Genomic DNA, 15,717 nt, shown 5'->3' with positions numbered 1-15,717 from the left:
AACCATACTTCATGCACCTCTTTTTCCACTTCACAATAACTTTATCCAAAATTCTTAATGCCTACCATAACATCAAAATGATGTCATGCTTGTCTTGCAACCACCATTCCAAGAAATCAATACCATCCATCCATCATTATATAATCCACACCCCCACTATGGATGAGGTTCATCAAAATTCGACTGGTACATTGTAGGAATCGCTTTTCAAAGGCACCAACAAAAAAGCGAAGGGGTAGGAAAGGTTTTTCCAAAGGGTTCCGTCAAAAGTAGGTAGAAGGATTCTACTCATTCATACACCCGGGTAGCATCATAAATGGAACGTCCCAGAAGTACATTTGTAGCCTTTTATATTTGGCCCCATTTATACCTGACTATCCCCCACCCCACGTCCATGCAAACTGATCACAAAAACCCCGAGTGAAAGACAGGCAGCCAAAGCTTGGTATACAATTTACAATAATTTATAGAATTTGTATGGGAAAATTAACTTTGGGCTTATAAATGCTAAAGTAAGGTGTGAAATTATGTAGAAATAAGTTTCACTTACCTCTACATACAGTTGTCCTTGTCTTGTCTGTGCAATTGGAGCACAAACTGTGTCCATTTTATGCGCCGATCAAATTGAAACTTCAACATCCCCCCCAGGTTTGTGGCTTACAAATTTGTACCATGTTGTTAGTTGTCATTTCCCCTTAAAGAATTTGTAAGCCACAGTTACCTGTCTAAAACGGACACAGTTTGTGCTAGTACATCATTGCACAGAAAGATGAGGACAACTGTACATAATTATAGGTATTAAAGTGAGATTTATTCCTACATTTTACAGCTTACTTTAGCATTTATAAACTCAGTTAATTTTCCCATACAAAGTCCGCTCAGTGTAAAACGCAGTCTGCAGACTGCAGACCGGGGATAAAATGCAGACTGCAGACTGCAGACCAGGGGTAAAATGCAGACTTCGGGTAAAATAAAATAATAATGAAAAATGAGTTATAAGGAAAAAATAAGAGTGTTCGTTCCCGTTTGTACTTTCACACTGAAACCCCAACACAGCTCCCATCGCTTTGGTTGCCCCACCGCATGTTATAAATCCGGATTTTCATCCAACTCTGTTTGAATCCTTGTTGTTGTTGGAAAAAGTATAGTTTCGTTAAGTGAGTTGCTTAATTACATTGTAGGCAAAGAAATCACCCCCACGTAATTCTATTGTCCATTTTGCTGCACTGAACAAAGTCACCTAGTAATTACCCAATAAGTCAATTTATTTTGACACGCATGGCTACAATACCAATTAGCAAAGACAGAGATAACGTGGATTTTGCAACAATTTAACGTTCTAGTCGGCTTAAGCAAGTATCGCTGAGATGTAAAAATTTCTTATTAGGATCCTTTCATTCGTTTTCGTGCATGTTATGTTTATCCTTCAGTTCGCAAGTTCGTTTGTTTTGCATCTGGAAGATGTTATTTTCAATTACAACTTCTCCCTAGGGGTTATCACGCATAGCTTAACCAATGAAATCCCCGCATCCTAATTGCTTGGAATTCTTTGTGCATTTCGTTGCACCGAAAAAAGACAATCAGGATGATAACTCGGATACCTTTCAGGTATTCCAAGTAATGATTGCGCATTTTTCGATCATTATCCCTTGATGTACCACTGTGAGAAATAACTTCATTTCAATGCATCTGGAAGCACAAAAAGAAAGCACAGTTGATTTCAACAATCGCATTTTCCATGGACTCTTAACAGCAGTCCCCAAAAGGTGCTGCGACCCGCAGTCATGATAATGTGAGTTGTTGACAGATGAAAAACAGGGTTGTCTTTCAAACGCTCTTTATTTTATCCTTGTGACTCGTTTTTTATTATTAATATTTATTTTACCCTCAGTCTGCATTTTACCCCCGGTCTGCAGTCTGCGTTTTACACTGACCGATACAAAGTCCATAAATCGTATACCGAGCTTGGGCTGCCTGTTTGAAAGAGTGTGTGTAATGTACATCAGAGGCCCGTTTCTCGAAAGTCCCGAAACTTTACGGGCCGTTTTCGGGTGTCACAATTCCCTTTGTATCTCAAGAACGGAGAGAATTTAAGTCGTCAAACTTCACAGCCATTTTGCTTTTTGTTACCTTGAAATCAAGTTAAAACATCGGCTTTCCAGAACAAGAGATTGATAGTTTCATAAAAGGCTTTTCGGGCCCGAAAAGTTTTCGGGACTTTTTGAGAAACGGGCCCCAGGCCCGAGTTGTTCAAACGATGGATAGCGGTATCCACCGGATAAATCACTATCCAGTGGATAAACACTAGCAAAATCGATTGAGCTATCCATCGTCTGAACAACTGGGGCCAGAGTTTTTATTTTCTTATCCTTACCTACTCGCAGTCCCTCAGAAATATATTCTGGATTGTGCATCACATCACAAAGGGACATCAGTGCTCTTTGTCGCGTTAACAGGTCCGAACTGTTCAGTTCACGATTCTAAGACCAGAAAAATTCGACTCATAAAAAACTAAGCAAGTGACAAGGCTTAAGCTACAATGAAACACATCGAATATGAAGCTGACGGCATTGTATCAAGCTTTAAATCCGATAAATAATCACAACTTACAAGTTTTGGAAGTGCACGATCACCATACGCAAGCCTGGCTTTAGTAGGGTCTATATGTGGTGGAAGCTTTACTGAAATAACAGTATGAGCCATTGCGATGTTAGGAAACCTCTCGCCTGTCTTTTCTTCAAAGACAAAAATGGCGGTCTCTTGTTGCTAGGTAACTATTTCATTCCCAGCGCTCCCTCTTCTCTTTTTCTATTGTTTCATTTTTTTTTTTTTTTAAACAAGGTATAAAACGTTCAGTAATTATACAATTACCCTAACCTAACCCTAACGCTAACCCTAATCCTAACCCTGAAGGTTTTACCTTGTTTAGATAATTTTGTGCAATAGCAAAAATGATAACCACTAAATGACAAAATACACCAAGTACCTACCATGGTGTACTATATTTCGGCTGGCCAAACCAGCCTTCTTCAGGTACAATAAGAGTTTACATCAGGGGCAACCAACGTCAATTTTCGGAAAATATCTGTTCGGAAGACGATTTGAGATCTAGAATTTTCGGAGCATTTGTTGAAAAAATTCTCGAGTGCCTGCCTGTCCTAGGATTTTCAAACTACTAAAAAATGGTATAATTGCCCATTTTTATAAGGATTTTTACCCTACAAAGGTCACCTAGAATTTTCGGAAACCTTTTTTCTGGTTGAAATTTTCGAAAAGGTAAGTTTTGATCCCTATAATTTTCGGATCTCTAGACTTTCAGCTAGGAAATCCGAACAAGTGAAAATTTTTTAGGAGATAAAAATATGCCTATATATAGATACCGTTTAAATTCTAAAATACGTTTAACGATGCTATGTCTAAGTGGTTTTGAACTATATTATCGTTGGGTGCCCCTGTTACATTGGATTGCTTCTATGTAGCTCCAATGTACTGTACCTGAAGAAGGCTGGTTTCCCAGCCGAAATTTAGTACACCACTAAAATCAAATCTACGTTGTATCGGCTCTTGCTGAAAATGATATGCAGCCGTCGACATGAAACCGGGATAAAATGCTTGATGTCTGGTTTCGAGACGAAATGACATCTATACCGCTGACCTAAGAGCATACAGGCGTGAAATTTCTGGACCCGGTTTGAGATTTGTCGTCGTCACCAGGTCACTAATGGCCTTCAGGACGACGCCTATGAGTACGAGTTCTCAGTTCTGAGCACACGCATTTCGAAAATCTTCGTTCTTTAAACGTACTGCGCGTGCCTAGTACAGAAAACTCGTAGTCGTTCTCGTACTCCAATCTGAAGGTCGCTACTTTACATGAGAACGGTGCGAACTCTGAGACCGGTACGAAAGTTTTTCGTCTGGGTCCAGCAACCGAGACGAACTCAGACTGGTCTACAACATTTTTAGCAGCAGTTAGCTCAGCAAAACATGAAAGATAGATTTTATCTGGCCACATTTTCCTCGTGTACTCTTCGAAAAGATGTAACATTTCGCTCCATTATGTCACGCGAAGACAACAAATCTAGAAATGTATAGAGCGTTTTCACTCACGTGACCAGCAGCCATATCGGACGACTGAGGCAGTGTGGAGGCAGTGTGGCCCAGTGGTTAGGGCGCTTGCCTTGAGATCCGGAGATCCCGGGTTCAAGGCCCGCTCTAACCACTCGTTGAATTTGATCCTGGTAGTCCCTGGTTCAACTTCCCAGCTGCACTTGTAAATAGCCAACTGGTTTGCCTCCGGCCAGTTGGGATTCTTAACAGTTGTTGTTGTTCTGTTCTGTCGTTTCGTTGTGTTTCATTGGCCCTGAAAAGCCCCTATGGGGAGCGGTCAATTAAGTATGTATTGTATTGTATTGTATTGAAAGTATTAGCATAAACTGAAATAGAGTTCAATTCCCAAGGGATTAGTTTGGTACACCATAACGGCCGCTATTTCTTTGTTTTGGAACACCAACGCCGTGACGTCATGGGAAAACGCTCTATAGAGGCCGATCCGGACTCATGCCGATCTGAGTTCGTCTCTGACTCATAGAGATATCATTGTCGGTAGATAAGTGACTTGAGCAGCTGCAAGAAAGCACGCCTGAAAAAATCCAGGCTTGAGCGGGATTCGAACCCATAATCGTGCAAATGTGCTACACTTGCTCTACTGGCCCCAGTTGTTCAAGAGGTGGATAGCCCTATCCACGGATAAATCACTATTATTCATTGGAAAGCGCAATTGGTTTCGCTGTGACTTATCCACTGGATAGTGATTATCCGGCGGATAGCGCTATCCAGTAACGCAAAGGGTGGATGCTGGCACTGAATTGTTCTTTAACTTGCTTGTTTTGGAGCCTGCAGAGTATGTTATTGAACTGTTATTAGTTAAGGAGAAAGATGGCTGCTGCTCTTACACAGTTACCCTGGTTGGTGTGCAGTGATATTCGGTAAGCGACGCGTTTCTCGGCAGTCGGACGAATGGTGGATTTTTTTAAACCGTCGGAGAAATGTTGGATATTTTCCTGAGGGTTGCAATTGAGGGAGATGTGTTTTATCACTTCCAGTTAGAGAGAGAGAAGATGGTGAGGACTTGGACGATGTATGTGGGTGGGTGGGTATAGCAGGTCCACATCAGCTGAATAGCTGCCAAAACTTCAACCTCCTCAAACAAACAAACATTTACAAAAATAAATAAATAAATAACAAAACAAAATATGAGGATGGTTTCAATGAAGAGAGGGAACTGTTGTTTACTTCACTTGTTTTTTACTTTCACTTGCCCATGGAGAGCATTTGTTTGGGGATTGTTTGCCAAGCGACGAAGATTCATACGTAACAGGCTTAGCGTTTAATTTCGTCGATAGCTTAAACGTTCCACTTGATTTGGCGCTATTCTGTAAACGGGAGCGAAGAGTGTGGTTAGATTTATCAGAGTTATTCCTATTCCACACAACAGGAGGCAAAACGTAATCGGTTACTGTAACAACTTGTTAACTACCCGTCACCCAGCTTTACGATCTACGACGGCGACGTCTACGAAAACGTCACCTCAAAATATAACTTTGCACTATCGTAAGTTTCTCGCGGTTAGGCCATCTCGTTCGCGTCGTACAATGTGGGCGAAATATCCTAAAATACCGGTATATATTGCTACGAGCGGTTTTAGAGTAAAACTGGAGAATTATATTATAAATTCACATTTGTGCGATTGCGTTGTCGTCAAAATATCAAATTTGGTTATTTCATGTCCTTGTTGTAGAGAGTACCGCACGAATTTGTGCTAAAATGCGTTCCGCACGTGTCGCACGATTACGTTTCCTCTTTCAACCAATGATATTGTTGTTTCGTGGAGTTTTCGTTGACGACCACGTCGTAGATCGTAAAGTCCCTAATTAAACTGCAACGTCGCGTTCAGCGAGCCAGCCAGGCTGGTTTGCAGCTCCCCATGCTACTGTCATAGATCATAAATTTACCCATTTCTAATTCCATAGTATATTTACCTCCTCATATATTTAGAATTTTTGACGAATTTTTGTTGTTGTTTATTTAAGTAAATAGTTTAATAATAGAAAAAAATCACAACGGGGAATGGAGATTGGGTGGGGGAATATTTTCCATGCCGCCATATTAATTTTTAAGGGAATATGTCACACTCGCAATATGCATGTGTACGGATCGAGGGACTCATATCACGAAGGAACACATATCACTGCGTCACCGCCCACAATTTTTAAGATAATCCAATTATAGCGGAGTTCCTCGCACTGAATGTGCGAGCCCGGAGCACCGCGTGGTCAAGAAAATGTGGTAACAATTTCTTTTTCGGCTATGACTTGCTCAGTACCACCGTTCGTCCGTGCATCCGTACGTTTAACTTTTTATGTAAGCCAACACGCGAAATGGTGGATTGCTGGACAGGAAAATAGTAGCCAAAGCTAACCGATGCTCGACGTGAAAGATTGAGATTGACTGAGAGCACGAGAAAACAGGAGAAATATCAGTAACAAACAACGGAAGAGAGAAAGCAAGAAAGAGCCCGAATAAATAGACGAAATTATAGATAGGAGCAGCCTATATGATAATAATAATAATAATAATAATAATAATAATAATAATGATGATGATGATGATGATGATGATGATAATAATAATAATAATAATCCTTTATTTACTGTCTTAACCTTTGACCTAATTACGCCTAAACAAACGTTTTTATGTCCAAGGTTTTAGGATACTTTCTGTATTGGTAAAACAATGACCTCTGACCTGTAAGAAATACCAGCTGTTCGAAATCCCGAAGCGTCGGGATTACCCTACAGGATTTTAAAAGTATTGCTCCTCAGCGGTGCAAAACACAAGGATCTCGTAAGATAGAATTGTTTAGAAGTCTGTTTGCCAGCCAGCCGAAATCCCATGGGAGGCTTCCTTAATTTGATCGTTTGCAATACTTAAGAGAGGACTAACAATTAATACGCAAGCATTGTTTTTCTAATTATTTTTTTTTAAGAAATGAGGGTTTCCCCGAAACCAGTAGGGAGAACAGCGAGCAAATCTTCCCTTCGGACCACAGGCAGCCCAAGCTCGGTATACGATTTATAAACTTTGTATGGGAAAATTAACTTTGAGGTTATAAATGCTGGAATAAGCTGAAAATGTAGAAATAAACTTCCTGGGGTTGTCCAATACTCCGACATAATGAGATTCCTGGTACATCACAAAAGACATCACAAAGTGTCCCCTAACCCTAATTTCTTAAAAAAATAGTAACAGTTTTGTGAGATATAAAGAGCGGGACACTTTGTGACACTTTGTGATGTCTATTGTGACGTACCAGGAATCTCATTATGTCGGAGCATTGGACATGTGTGAACAACAGAACACAACAACTACAACTGTTAGGAATTCCAACTGGCCGGAGGCAAACCGGTTAGCTATTTTCAAGTGCAGCTAGCTAGCTATAGGAAGTTGAACCAGTGACTACCAGGTACAAATTCAACGAGTGGTCAGAGCGGGTCTTGAGCCCGCGATCTCCGGATTTCAAAGCAAGCGCCCGAACCACTGGGCCACACTGCCCATACCCTTTGACTAGTAATAGCTATCTCTAAGAGCCAACGAAATAGTCAATATAATACTTAGTTTGCAGATTTGTGTCAGTGTTCCAAAATACCCAACACTAGTTGTAACTTTTTTATTCGAAAGTACTGCCACTCAACTTAATATCTACTTAACAACAATACAATAATAGAATTGCACACCTTGTATCTCCAACAACAATGTAGATGTCAACATGTTTTGCAATAATATGGAAAGTACTGCTGTAATTTTTGAACGGCCGTAATTTTAACAGGAATATACAATAATTAAGTCGGATGAAATCAGTGCCATGTAAAAAAATCGCTTAAGCGTTTTCATACTTTTCAGTGTGAAACATGTTATGCGGAATCAAACTCTCTCACACATGAAAGTTGTTTCACTTCACTCAAGTCAAATTGACCGTTGAATTGTGTACTTTGCAGACAACATACTTGCTTTGAAAGGATCCGGCGTCGTGGTCTTGGACAAGGATGAATACCTTCGGTTACTTGCTGACGCATCCGAAAACGATGTCACCAAATTGAGGATGGTTGAACCAGATAGACCAAAGTTTAGAGGTGGGCCACCGAAACACTATCACCCCTTGCTACAAAAGGAGAAGGAGCTGGAATCAGTTGTTCATCGAATTCTACCCACTGCAATTGCAGAGTCTGTTCGTCCGTCAGATTCAAGGCTAGCCCACCTTTCTACGGTTTGCCTAATTAAAAGGCACAAGAAAGAGTTAGCCATGCGACCTATTCTGTCAGCCACAAAGACCTACAATTATGCCCTCGCCAAATGGCTACATGACAAACTAAAACCTCTCGCCATAAACAGTATATGATAAGCGACACCTTCGAGTTCGTGAATGAGGTCCACGAATTGGCGATTAACAACGGTGATATTCCTATGATGTTTCTTCCCTGTTAAACAATGTACCTCTGGAGGAGACCATACAACTACTCGCCGATAAGGCTTTCATAAATAATTGGTTTAATGATACGAACCATCTTAATCTCAACAAGCTGGACCTTGTCGATCTTCTTAGGGCGGCCAGCTATATGAACAGACCGACGGAGTTGCTATGGGGTCCCCCCTTGGTCCTTTATTAGCCAACATATGTGTAGCATGGGGGAAACCTTGGAGCGTGAAGGCAAGATGCCTACATACTACCAGAGATTTGTGGACGACACACTGACCATTATGCCAGACAAAGCATTAGCAGACAATTTTCTCGACATTTTAAACCAGTGCCATTCCTTTATTATATAGGTTCACCATGGAGAAGGAGAGTAATGGCATGCTTCCTTTTTTGGGCACCCAGCTCCTCAACAAACATACACATGTTGAGACTAAGGTGTACGTTAAACCCACAAATACTGGCCTCCTGCTACCCTACAAGAGCCATGTAGATGACCGGTACAAACGTGGATTATTAAAAACGATGCTTGATCGTGCATTTTGACTTTCGTCCAATTAGCACTACTTCTCTGAAAAATGTGATCGATTGAAATTATTGTTTTCTCGACTAAAATATCCTGACAAACTTGTCAACTCTTCCATTTCACGATTTGTTGCCGCCAAAGCATCGGATCAACCTGTTCCCTCACCTACTGTCAGGGATCGATCAGACCCAATTCGTGTTGTCCTACGTACCGTTTAAAGATCAGGCCTCAGCTGATATTGTGCGTTCGCAACTCAAAGGTTGAAGTCATAAGATCCACACGACCGCTCAAACTGCGAGAAGCTAAGCCGCCGATTGTGAACCAACAGTGCCTTGTTTACAAGTTTGAATGTGACCTGTGCGATGCAGGTTATGTTGGTTTCACATGCCGCCACTGATCTACATCAACGCATTGAAGAACACAAAAACTCTTCTTCATCAATTGACAAACATTCTTTGGCTCCAAAAGATCTTTCAAAGAATTTTAGTGTTTTAATGAAGTGCACGAACAAATTTGACTGCCTCGTCTATGAATTTTTTTTTATTCAAAAGTTAAGACCTACTCTTAATGTGCAATCGGACTCTAGGCGTCTCGTGGTGGAGGCCCGAAGATTTACATAAAACACTCCTTACTAGCCAATTTTCTTGTGTAAAGATGTCCGAACAAAGCTCGATTAAAGTGTTTTTCAAGAAATTTAGGTAAGAAAATTGACATTTTGAACTTTTCTGTTAACTTGAAAGTGAAGTATTCATTGAATTCTGTCTGAGTAAAGTCTTATTGTCGTTGAAGCCGTGAAAACAACTCTGGTTGTTTTTCAAGTGCAATAGAAGAAAGTGAAATTCCACCAACAAAGCCAAAAACATGGTGCAGGTAGGTGGTAGTTGATGTTGAGCATTTTAGTGAGCCTACTGTTGTCAAGGGGAGATTTGTGTTTATCTGCCGAAGCGAAGCTGGACGGAGTCGTTCGCTTTTATGGTATTTTGCTTCTGTGGACGCGGATAAATTCCAAAACTGTAATACGTCCCACCCATTATGGTTAGAAAAAGTTGAACTAAAGCAAAAAGTCTCTATAGTAGAAATAGACCTCTTTACAGTTGTGTGCTTAGTATGAAAGTGAGGGGGGGGGGGGGGGGGGGGAGGGGGTCTCATTTTAGGGTGGAAGGCAGAGACAAAATTTTTTTTTGGGCGGATGTTTTTCATTTATTTCATTTTTTGTGTGCCATTTTTTCAGAATGTTAGGTTGGCTTGCTGTCTCCATCTACCACTGCATTATTCGAATTGATTGGTTAATCCATTTTTTCTAAAAAATCAACGAAAATGGGTGTTGTTTTTCTTCTCTTTTCATAAGCTTTCCTGAAGAAGTGAATGAGATTACTATCCTGGCCTTCAGGAAGCAGTAATTCCCGAAAAAGAAATTCCACCAGGTAAATATCAGAAAAGTTTACATTGCAATATTTCATGACAGCGCTCATTGCACTGATTCAGTTTAAGTACTAAACATTGTAATGCTAAACAAGACCGTTTTGAAATTGAATAACTGTAACTGAACCTCGCCTGCGCTGTAAATGATTTTCCCGTCTGCTTTTTTAGACTTGATGGATCTTCCAAATGAAGTTATTTTAAAGATTATACAAAGCATTTGCGTTTGAGGAAAGGGGTGGGCAATGAATGTATGAGTTAAGTCATGATATGGCTGTTCACTGGAAGAGATTCATATTAGATGGCAGAGGTGGTGTCCTTAGTTATACTATGGACAGCTTTCAAGCTATCGTTGTGTGGCATTCTAGCCATATAAAAAATTATGGCATTTGTATTTAATGGAGATTTGGACAGGTTCTCGGAAAGGTTTATATGTGAAAGGAAGGGTTACGTTTTTACAAACGTTGGCCGTGTAGCACTTATATTTCAACACTCAGATTTAAATAATTAGAGTGTAATGTGAAGTGCTAGTTTATCTACCCCATATGAACCATGTGAACGTTAGCCCTACTAATGGAAATGGGTCCACAAAAGGTCAGAGTTTTTCTCTCTCTTTCACATGAACGTACAAAGAAAAAGTTGAAAGACTGGTGCATGTAAGAGTGACACGATGGGTTGCAAGGCATACCACATTCGAAACTATCTTTGACCCGTTCGAGTACATTGTCGTAATTGAGATTTGCCAGCCCAGAAGTAATGAGGTAAATGATGCTGGGACAGAACCAATGGGCTACGGCACACTATGAAGGACTTTGGGTTCATTGTCAGCTTCATGAGTGTGCAAAAGAAAGGCTAGAGCCAATGCAACCTCTGGTATCTTCAAGGACAGCATGCATCTCAATTATAATTTCCAGAAAGTAGAAGTCAATTCGAATTATGTGGACATACGCACTGAAATTGACGCATGGTTTGCACGTTTATATGAGAAGATATTAACTCTGGCAAGAACAAATGGTTCTAATGAACAACGACGAAGAATTTGTCAACGACAGGGAAATCGAGAAAATACACTAGCAGATACAGTGCTCGCATATTGGAAGCGAACGGTCGTAATTCCCTTTCTCCAGCCGGCTGGATCTTTCTCCAGCCTTCGGAGAATTTACACATGCCTTCCAAATTCAATGACGACCGAGAGATTATCAGACGTTCCGTTATTGAAATGCATGTCCATGTTATTCATCTGGACACCAGGAAAATGTTTGAGCGGTTTGTAGCACTTCACCCAAGAGTAATGTCGGCCTCTCTCGTGGCATATAGGATGTCTTAAGGTACCATCCAAGTATCTGATTTCCTCAACTCATAGAAGTAACGAAGAAAAATATTTATTTTCTTCTTTTGTAACAGAGTATATCACTTTATCCGGTTTATTGTGTAACAGAGATTAAACTCTTCTTTAATAACGTCTCGAAACAACTACAACAACTGCACAGCCAAAATGGCCGTCTACACTTTCTCAACGAACCGCACGTGATTATCGCCCCGAAGTCCTGGGGCGAGGCTAGACTAGTCTCTTAGCAACGTTAAACACCCCCCTCCCTAGTGGAGGATAGGGCGTTATTAATGTCCTCCCCTAAAAGAAAGTCTCCCATCCAGGCAGGGACACGGCGGTCTCTGGTTGAACGTCTCGACTGGGGGTCCGGTTCACGGTTGACAGCTGCGGCATTCTCAGTCGGAGCGGGGCCCACAGGCAGGGCATCTGCGGCGGGAGCCCACGGTAACCCCGACACAGCACGCTCTCCCACATTCAGATCCGTAGGTTGGCCAGCGTCTCTCTCGACGTCATGCAATGTCGGCTGATGCGGAGGGGGTCTCCGTAGGTACGGTTTAAGACGGTTAAAGTGCACAACCATTCTCGTTTTCCGTCTTCCGCGTGTGGGTGTGACCTCCTCGCACTGTATCCTGTAGGTGACGTCAGATATGACCTTCGCTACTCGCCACGGTCTGGACCAGGGGCGATAGAATTTCCGTTGCACCCAACTCGGAACGGCGTTTTCCGTTAACCACACCAGATCACCCACTTGGTGCGGCTTTGCATTTCCCTTGCAGCGCTCGTCATAGACATCTTTCTGGTGACGAAGGTTGACTCGCAGATTTTCCCCTACTCGTCCATACACTCCCTTAAGAATTTCTTGCTGTCTCTTGACGAAAGATGGGTAATTAGGCGATTGTTCTGAAGGAGGCCCCTCCCTCATTGCGTCAATAGGTAATCTCAGTTCCCTGCCGAACATGAGCATACTGGGGGAGAAGCCGGTCGTCTCCTGGGTGGATGCACGCAAAGCCAGGAGGACCTTAGGGAGGTACTGATCCCACTCCTCTTGCTCCTCCGCAACTTTGGCAATAACACCGGTAACCGTACGGATAAGTCGTTCCGCACCCAATTTTCGAAGTTTTAACCGTGATAAATTTCGTAGCGATGTTGCATCTCAAGATTGGGATCACATAAACAATTCTTCCTATTGTTAACAAGCACGCTCCATTGAGAACCACTCGTGTTCGCGCGCGGGGTTCCCCATGGATTACTTCTGAGCTTAAAAAACAGATGCACGATCGAGATATTTTGAAACTCAGAGCAATTAGATCAAAAAATCCTAATGATTGGGTTCACTTTAAAAGACAGCGGAACAAAGTCAATAGTGCGACTAGGCTAGCGAAGCAAGTTTATTATCAAAATATGCTAAACGAGCATAAGGGTGATTCCCGCAAAACCTGGCAGATCATCAATGAGCTGTCTTCCCGAAATTTCGTGGAAACGTCTGTGAAACAACTGAATGTAAATGAGCAATCAGTAACAGCTCCAGCAGAAATAGTGCACGAATTTAATCGTTATTTTGCTACCATTGGCCCGAAACTTGCTAGTGATATTCCTTCTTCAGATGGCAACAGCTATCTGAATTATCTCACTAGCACGGATAAGGAGTTTCAGTTCCGCCCAACCTCCACAAATGAAGTATTTTCACTGCTGAATAAACTGAAAAAATCAAAGGCAGTCGGCCTTGACAAAATTTCTTCTCGACTTATTCGTGAATGCGCGGATCGTATTTGCAAACCGCTGTGCTATATTTTCAATCAGTCATTAAATGTAGGTGTGTTCCCAGATGACTGGAAGTGTGCACGGGTCACTCCACTATTCAAACAAGGGGAACGTGATGACCTAAACAATTACCGCCCAATTTCCGTTATCCCGGTTATAGCCAAAGTGTTCGAAAGAATAGTTTATAACCAATTATATGCGTACCTAACAAAGCATGACGTAATATGTAAATGCCAATCTGGTTTTCGCTCTATTCATTCCACCGTTAACGTTACGGCTCTACTTGGGGCCACGGATACTTGGGCTTACAACATTGACCGAGGAAAAATAAACGCTGTTGTTTTCATAGACCTAAAAAAAGCTTTCGATACGGTTAATCACGAGATCCTTTTATCTAAATTAAATAATTACGGCATACATGGCATTTCTTACAGCTATTTTAAGTCCTATTTGGACAACCGCACTCAAAAGTGTTCCATTAATGGATCACTTTCTAAAACTTGCTCACTAAGTTGCGGCGTCCCTCAAGGGACTATTTTGGGTCCATTGTTGTTTTTGCTATATATCAATGATCTGCCAAACTGTCTAACGAATTGTGTGCCATGGATGTACGCAGATGACACCCACCTAAATTATGCGGGTGACAATACAGGCGACATAGAATCAAGACTTAACCATGATCTAGAAAATGTTAAAAAATGGTTGATAGCAAACAAACTTACCCTGAACTTGACAAAAACCGAATTTATGCTGATTGGATCAAGACAGTATGTATTGTATTGTATGTATTGTATGCTCTCACAAATCCTCCAATTCCCGAGATTAATGGTGCTCCTATCACTCAAGTTTCTGTTGCTAAGTCCCTGGGCGTGCTTATTGATAATAATCTTAACTGGAGTAGCCATGTCGATAAACTGACAAAGAAAGTAGCTTCTGGAATTGGAGCCCTCAAACGTATAAGGCATCTCGTTCCTCAGACGACATTGCGCTCTATTTATCACGCTTTACTTCAACCGCACTTTGACTACTGCAATGTCGTCTGGGGAAACTGTGGTATCACGTTACATGACAAATTACAAAAACTGCAAAATAGAGCAGCCAGAGTTTTGACCTTCTCTAATTTTGATGCAAATGCTAGCGAGCTATTCAAAATTTTAGGCTGGAAAAATCTAGTTAGCCAGCAACAAATTGCGCTGGCCACAATGGTCTATAAGTGTCTTCAGGGGCTAGCACCGGAATATCTATGTTCTAAATTTACAAACCGCGAATCTGTTTATAGTTTAAGAGACTCTGAAAGAAAGCTTAATGTTCCGTTTCCGCGGACAAATTATTATAGAAACAGCTTCAGCTATAGAGGTGCTACTTTCTGGAATAGCTTACCCCTCAAAACGAGACAAGCAGAGTCTCTTGGGCTTTTCAAAAATCTGATTAAAGACATATTTTAGTATAAAGCACGGCATTCATGGAAAGCAGCTTTAGAATTAATATAGTTTAATTGTATTTTATTGTAATCATTTTAAAATTTTACCTTTTGTAACTTAGATTTTAGCATTGTTTGTAATCTTAGCTGATGATTTTACAGTGCATAAATAATAAAAAATATCAGAACCCCCATCACACTGAGGGTGGTATGGCGTTGTCCGTTGTTTGACGGACTCAATCAAGCTGCATAAGCCACGGAATGTCCTAGACTCAAAATTGCGGCCCTGGTCGCTGAGTATTCCACGAGGGCAACGTAAGCGGCATACGAAGTTGTCCATGACAGTCCAGGCGACCGTGTTAGGCTCTTGATCAGGTAAGGCATACGCTTCGGGCCACTTTGTGTACATGTCCACCACAACAGCGACATACTTGTTTCCTTTGTTGGTCTCTGGGAGGGGGCCGAGAATGTCAATCTGAATCCTCTCCAGTGGGTAGCCCGTCTTAATAGGTTGCATGGGCGCTCTAACCCGTGGTATTGGTCCATTTCTGGAGCCGCAAGTGTGACAAGTACGACAGTATAGTTCAATATCCGCAGTGTAGCCAACCGAGTAAAAGCGTTTCCGCACATTGTCTGTAGTCTTGCACACTGACAAGTGTCCGCACTGGTTATGTAACTCCTGCAACACAGCACCCTTTAACTGCTCTGGGACGCACGCCTGCAGAATTTCA

General features: G+C 41.5%; 1 protein-coding gene and 1 pseudogene across 2 annotated transcripts in view; one reads left to right on the top strand and one right to left on the bottom strand.

The window, feature by feature from the left end:
• LOC137974707 (radial spoke head 14 homolog) overlaps nucleotides 1–2,770 on the bottom strand; it is a 23,002-nt gene extending 20,232 nt beyond the window's left edge. For both annotated transcript variants that reach the window (XM_068821649.1, XM_068821648.1), the window contains exons 1-2: nucleotides 2,611–2,770; nucleotides 2,375–2,480 (exon numbers count right to left, since the gene is read on the bottom strand). In XM_068821649.1, coding sequence (XP_068677750.1) covers nucleotides 2,375–2,480; nucleotides 2,611–2,703 — 199 coding nt within the window. In that variant the 5' untranslated portion in view covers nucleotides 2,704–2,770. The remainder of the gene's footprint in view (nucleotides 1–2,374; nucleotides 2,481–2,610) is intronic.
• A 5,925-nt stretch (nucleotides 2,771–8,695) lies between these two features.
• On the top strand, nucleotides 8,696–9,362 carry LOC137977418 (uncharacterized; annotated as a pseudogene).
• The last annotated feature ends 6,355 nt before the right edge of the window (nucleotides 9,363–15,717 follow it).

Source organism: Montipora foliosa, chromosome 11 (assembly GCF_036669935.1).
Source record: "Montipora foliosa isolate CH-2021 chromosome 11, ASM3666993v2, whole genome shotgun sequence".
Classification (NCBI taxonomy): Eukaryota; Metazoa; Cnidaria; class Anthozoa; order Scleractinia; family Acroporidae; genus Montipora; species Montipora foliosa.
This window is presented reverse-complemented; position numbering and strand designations above follow the sequence as displayed.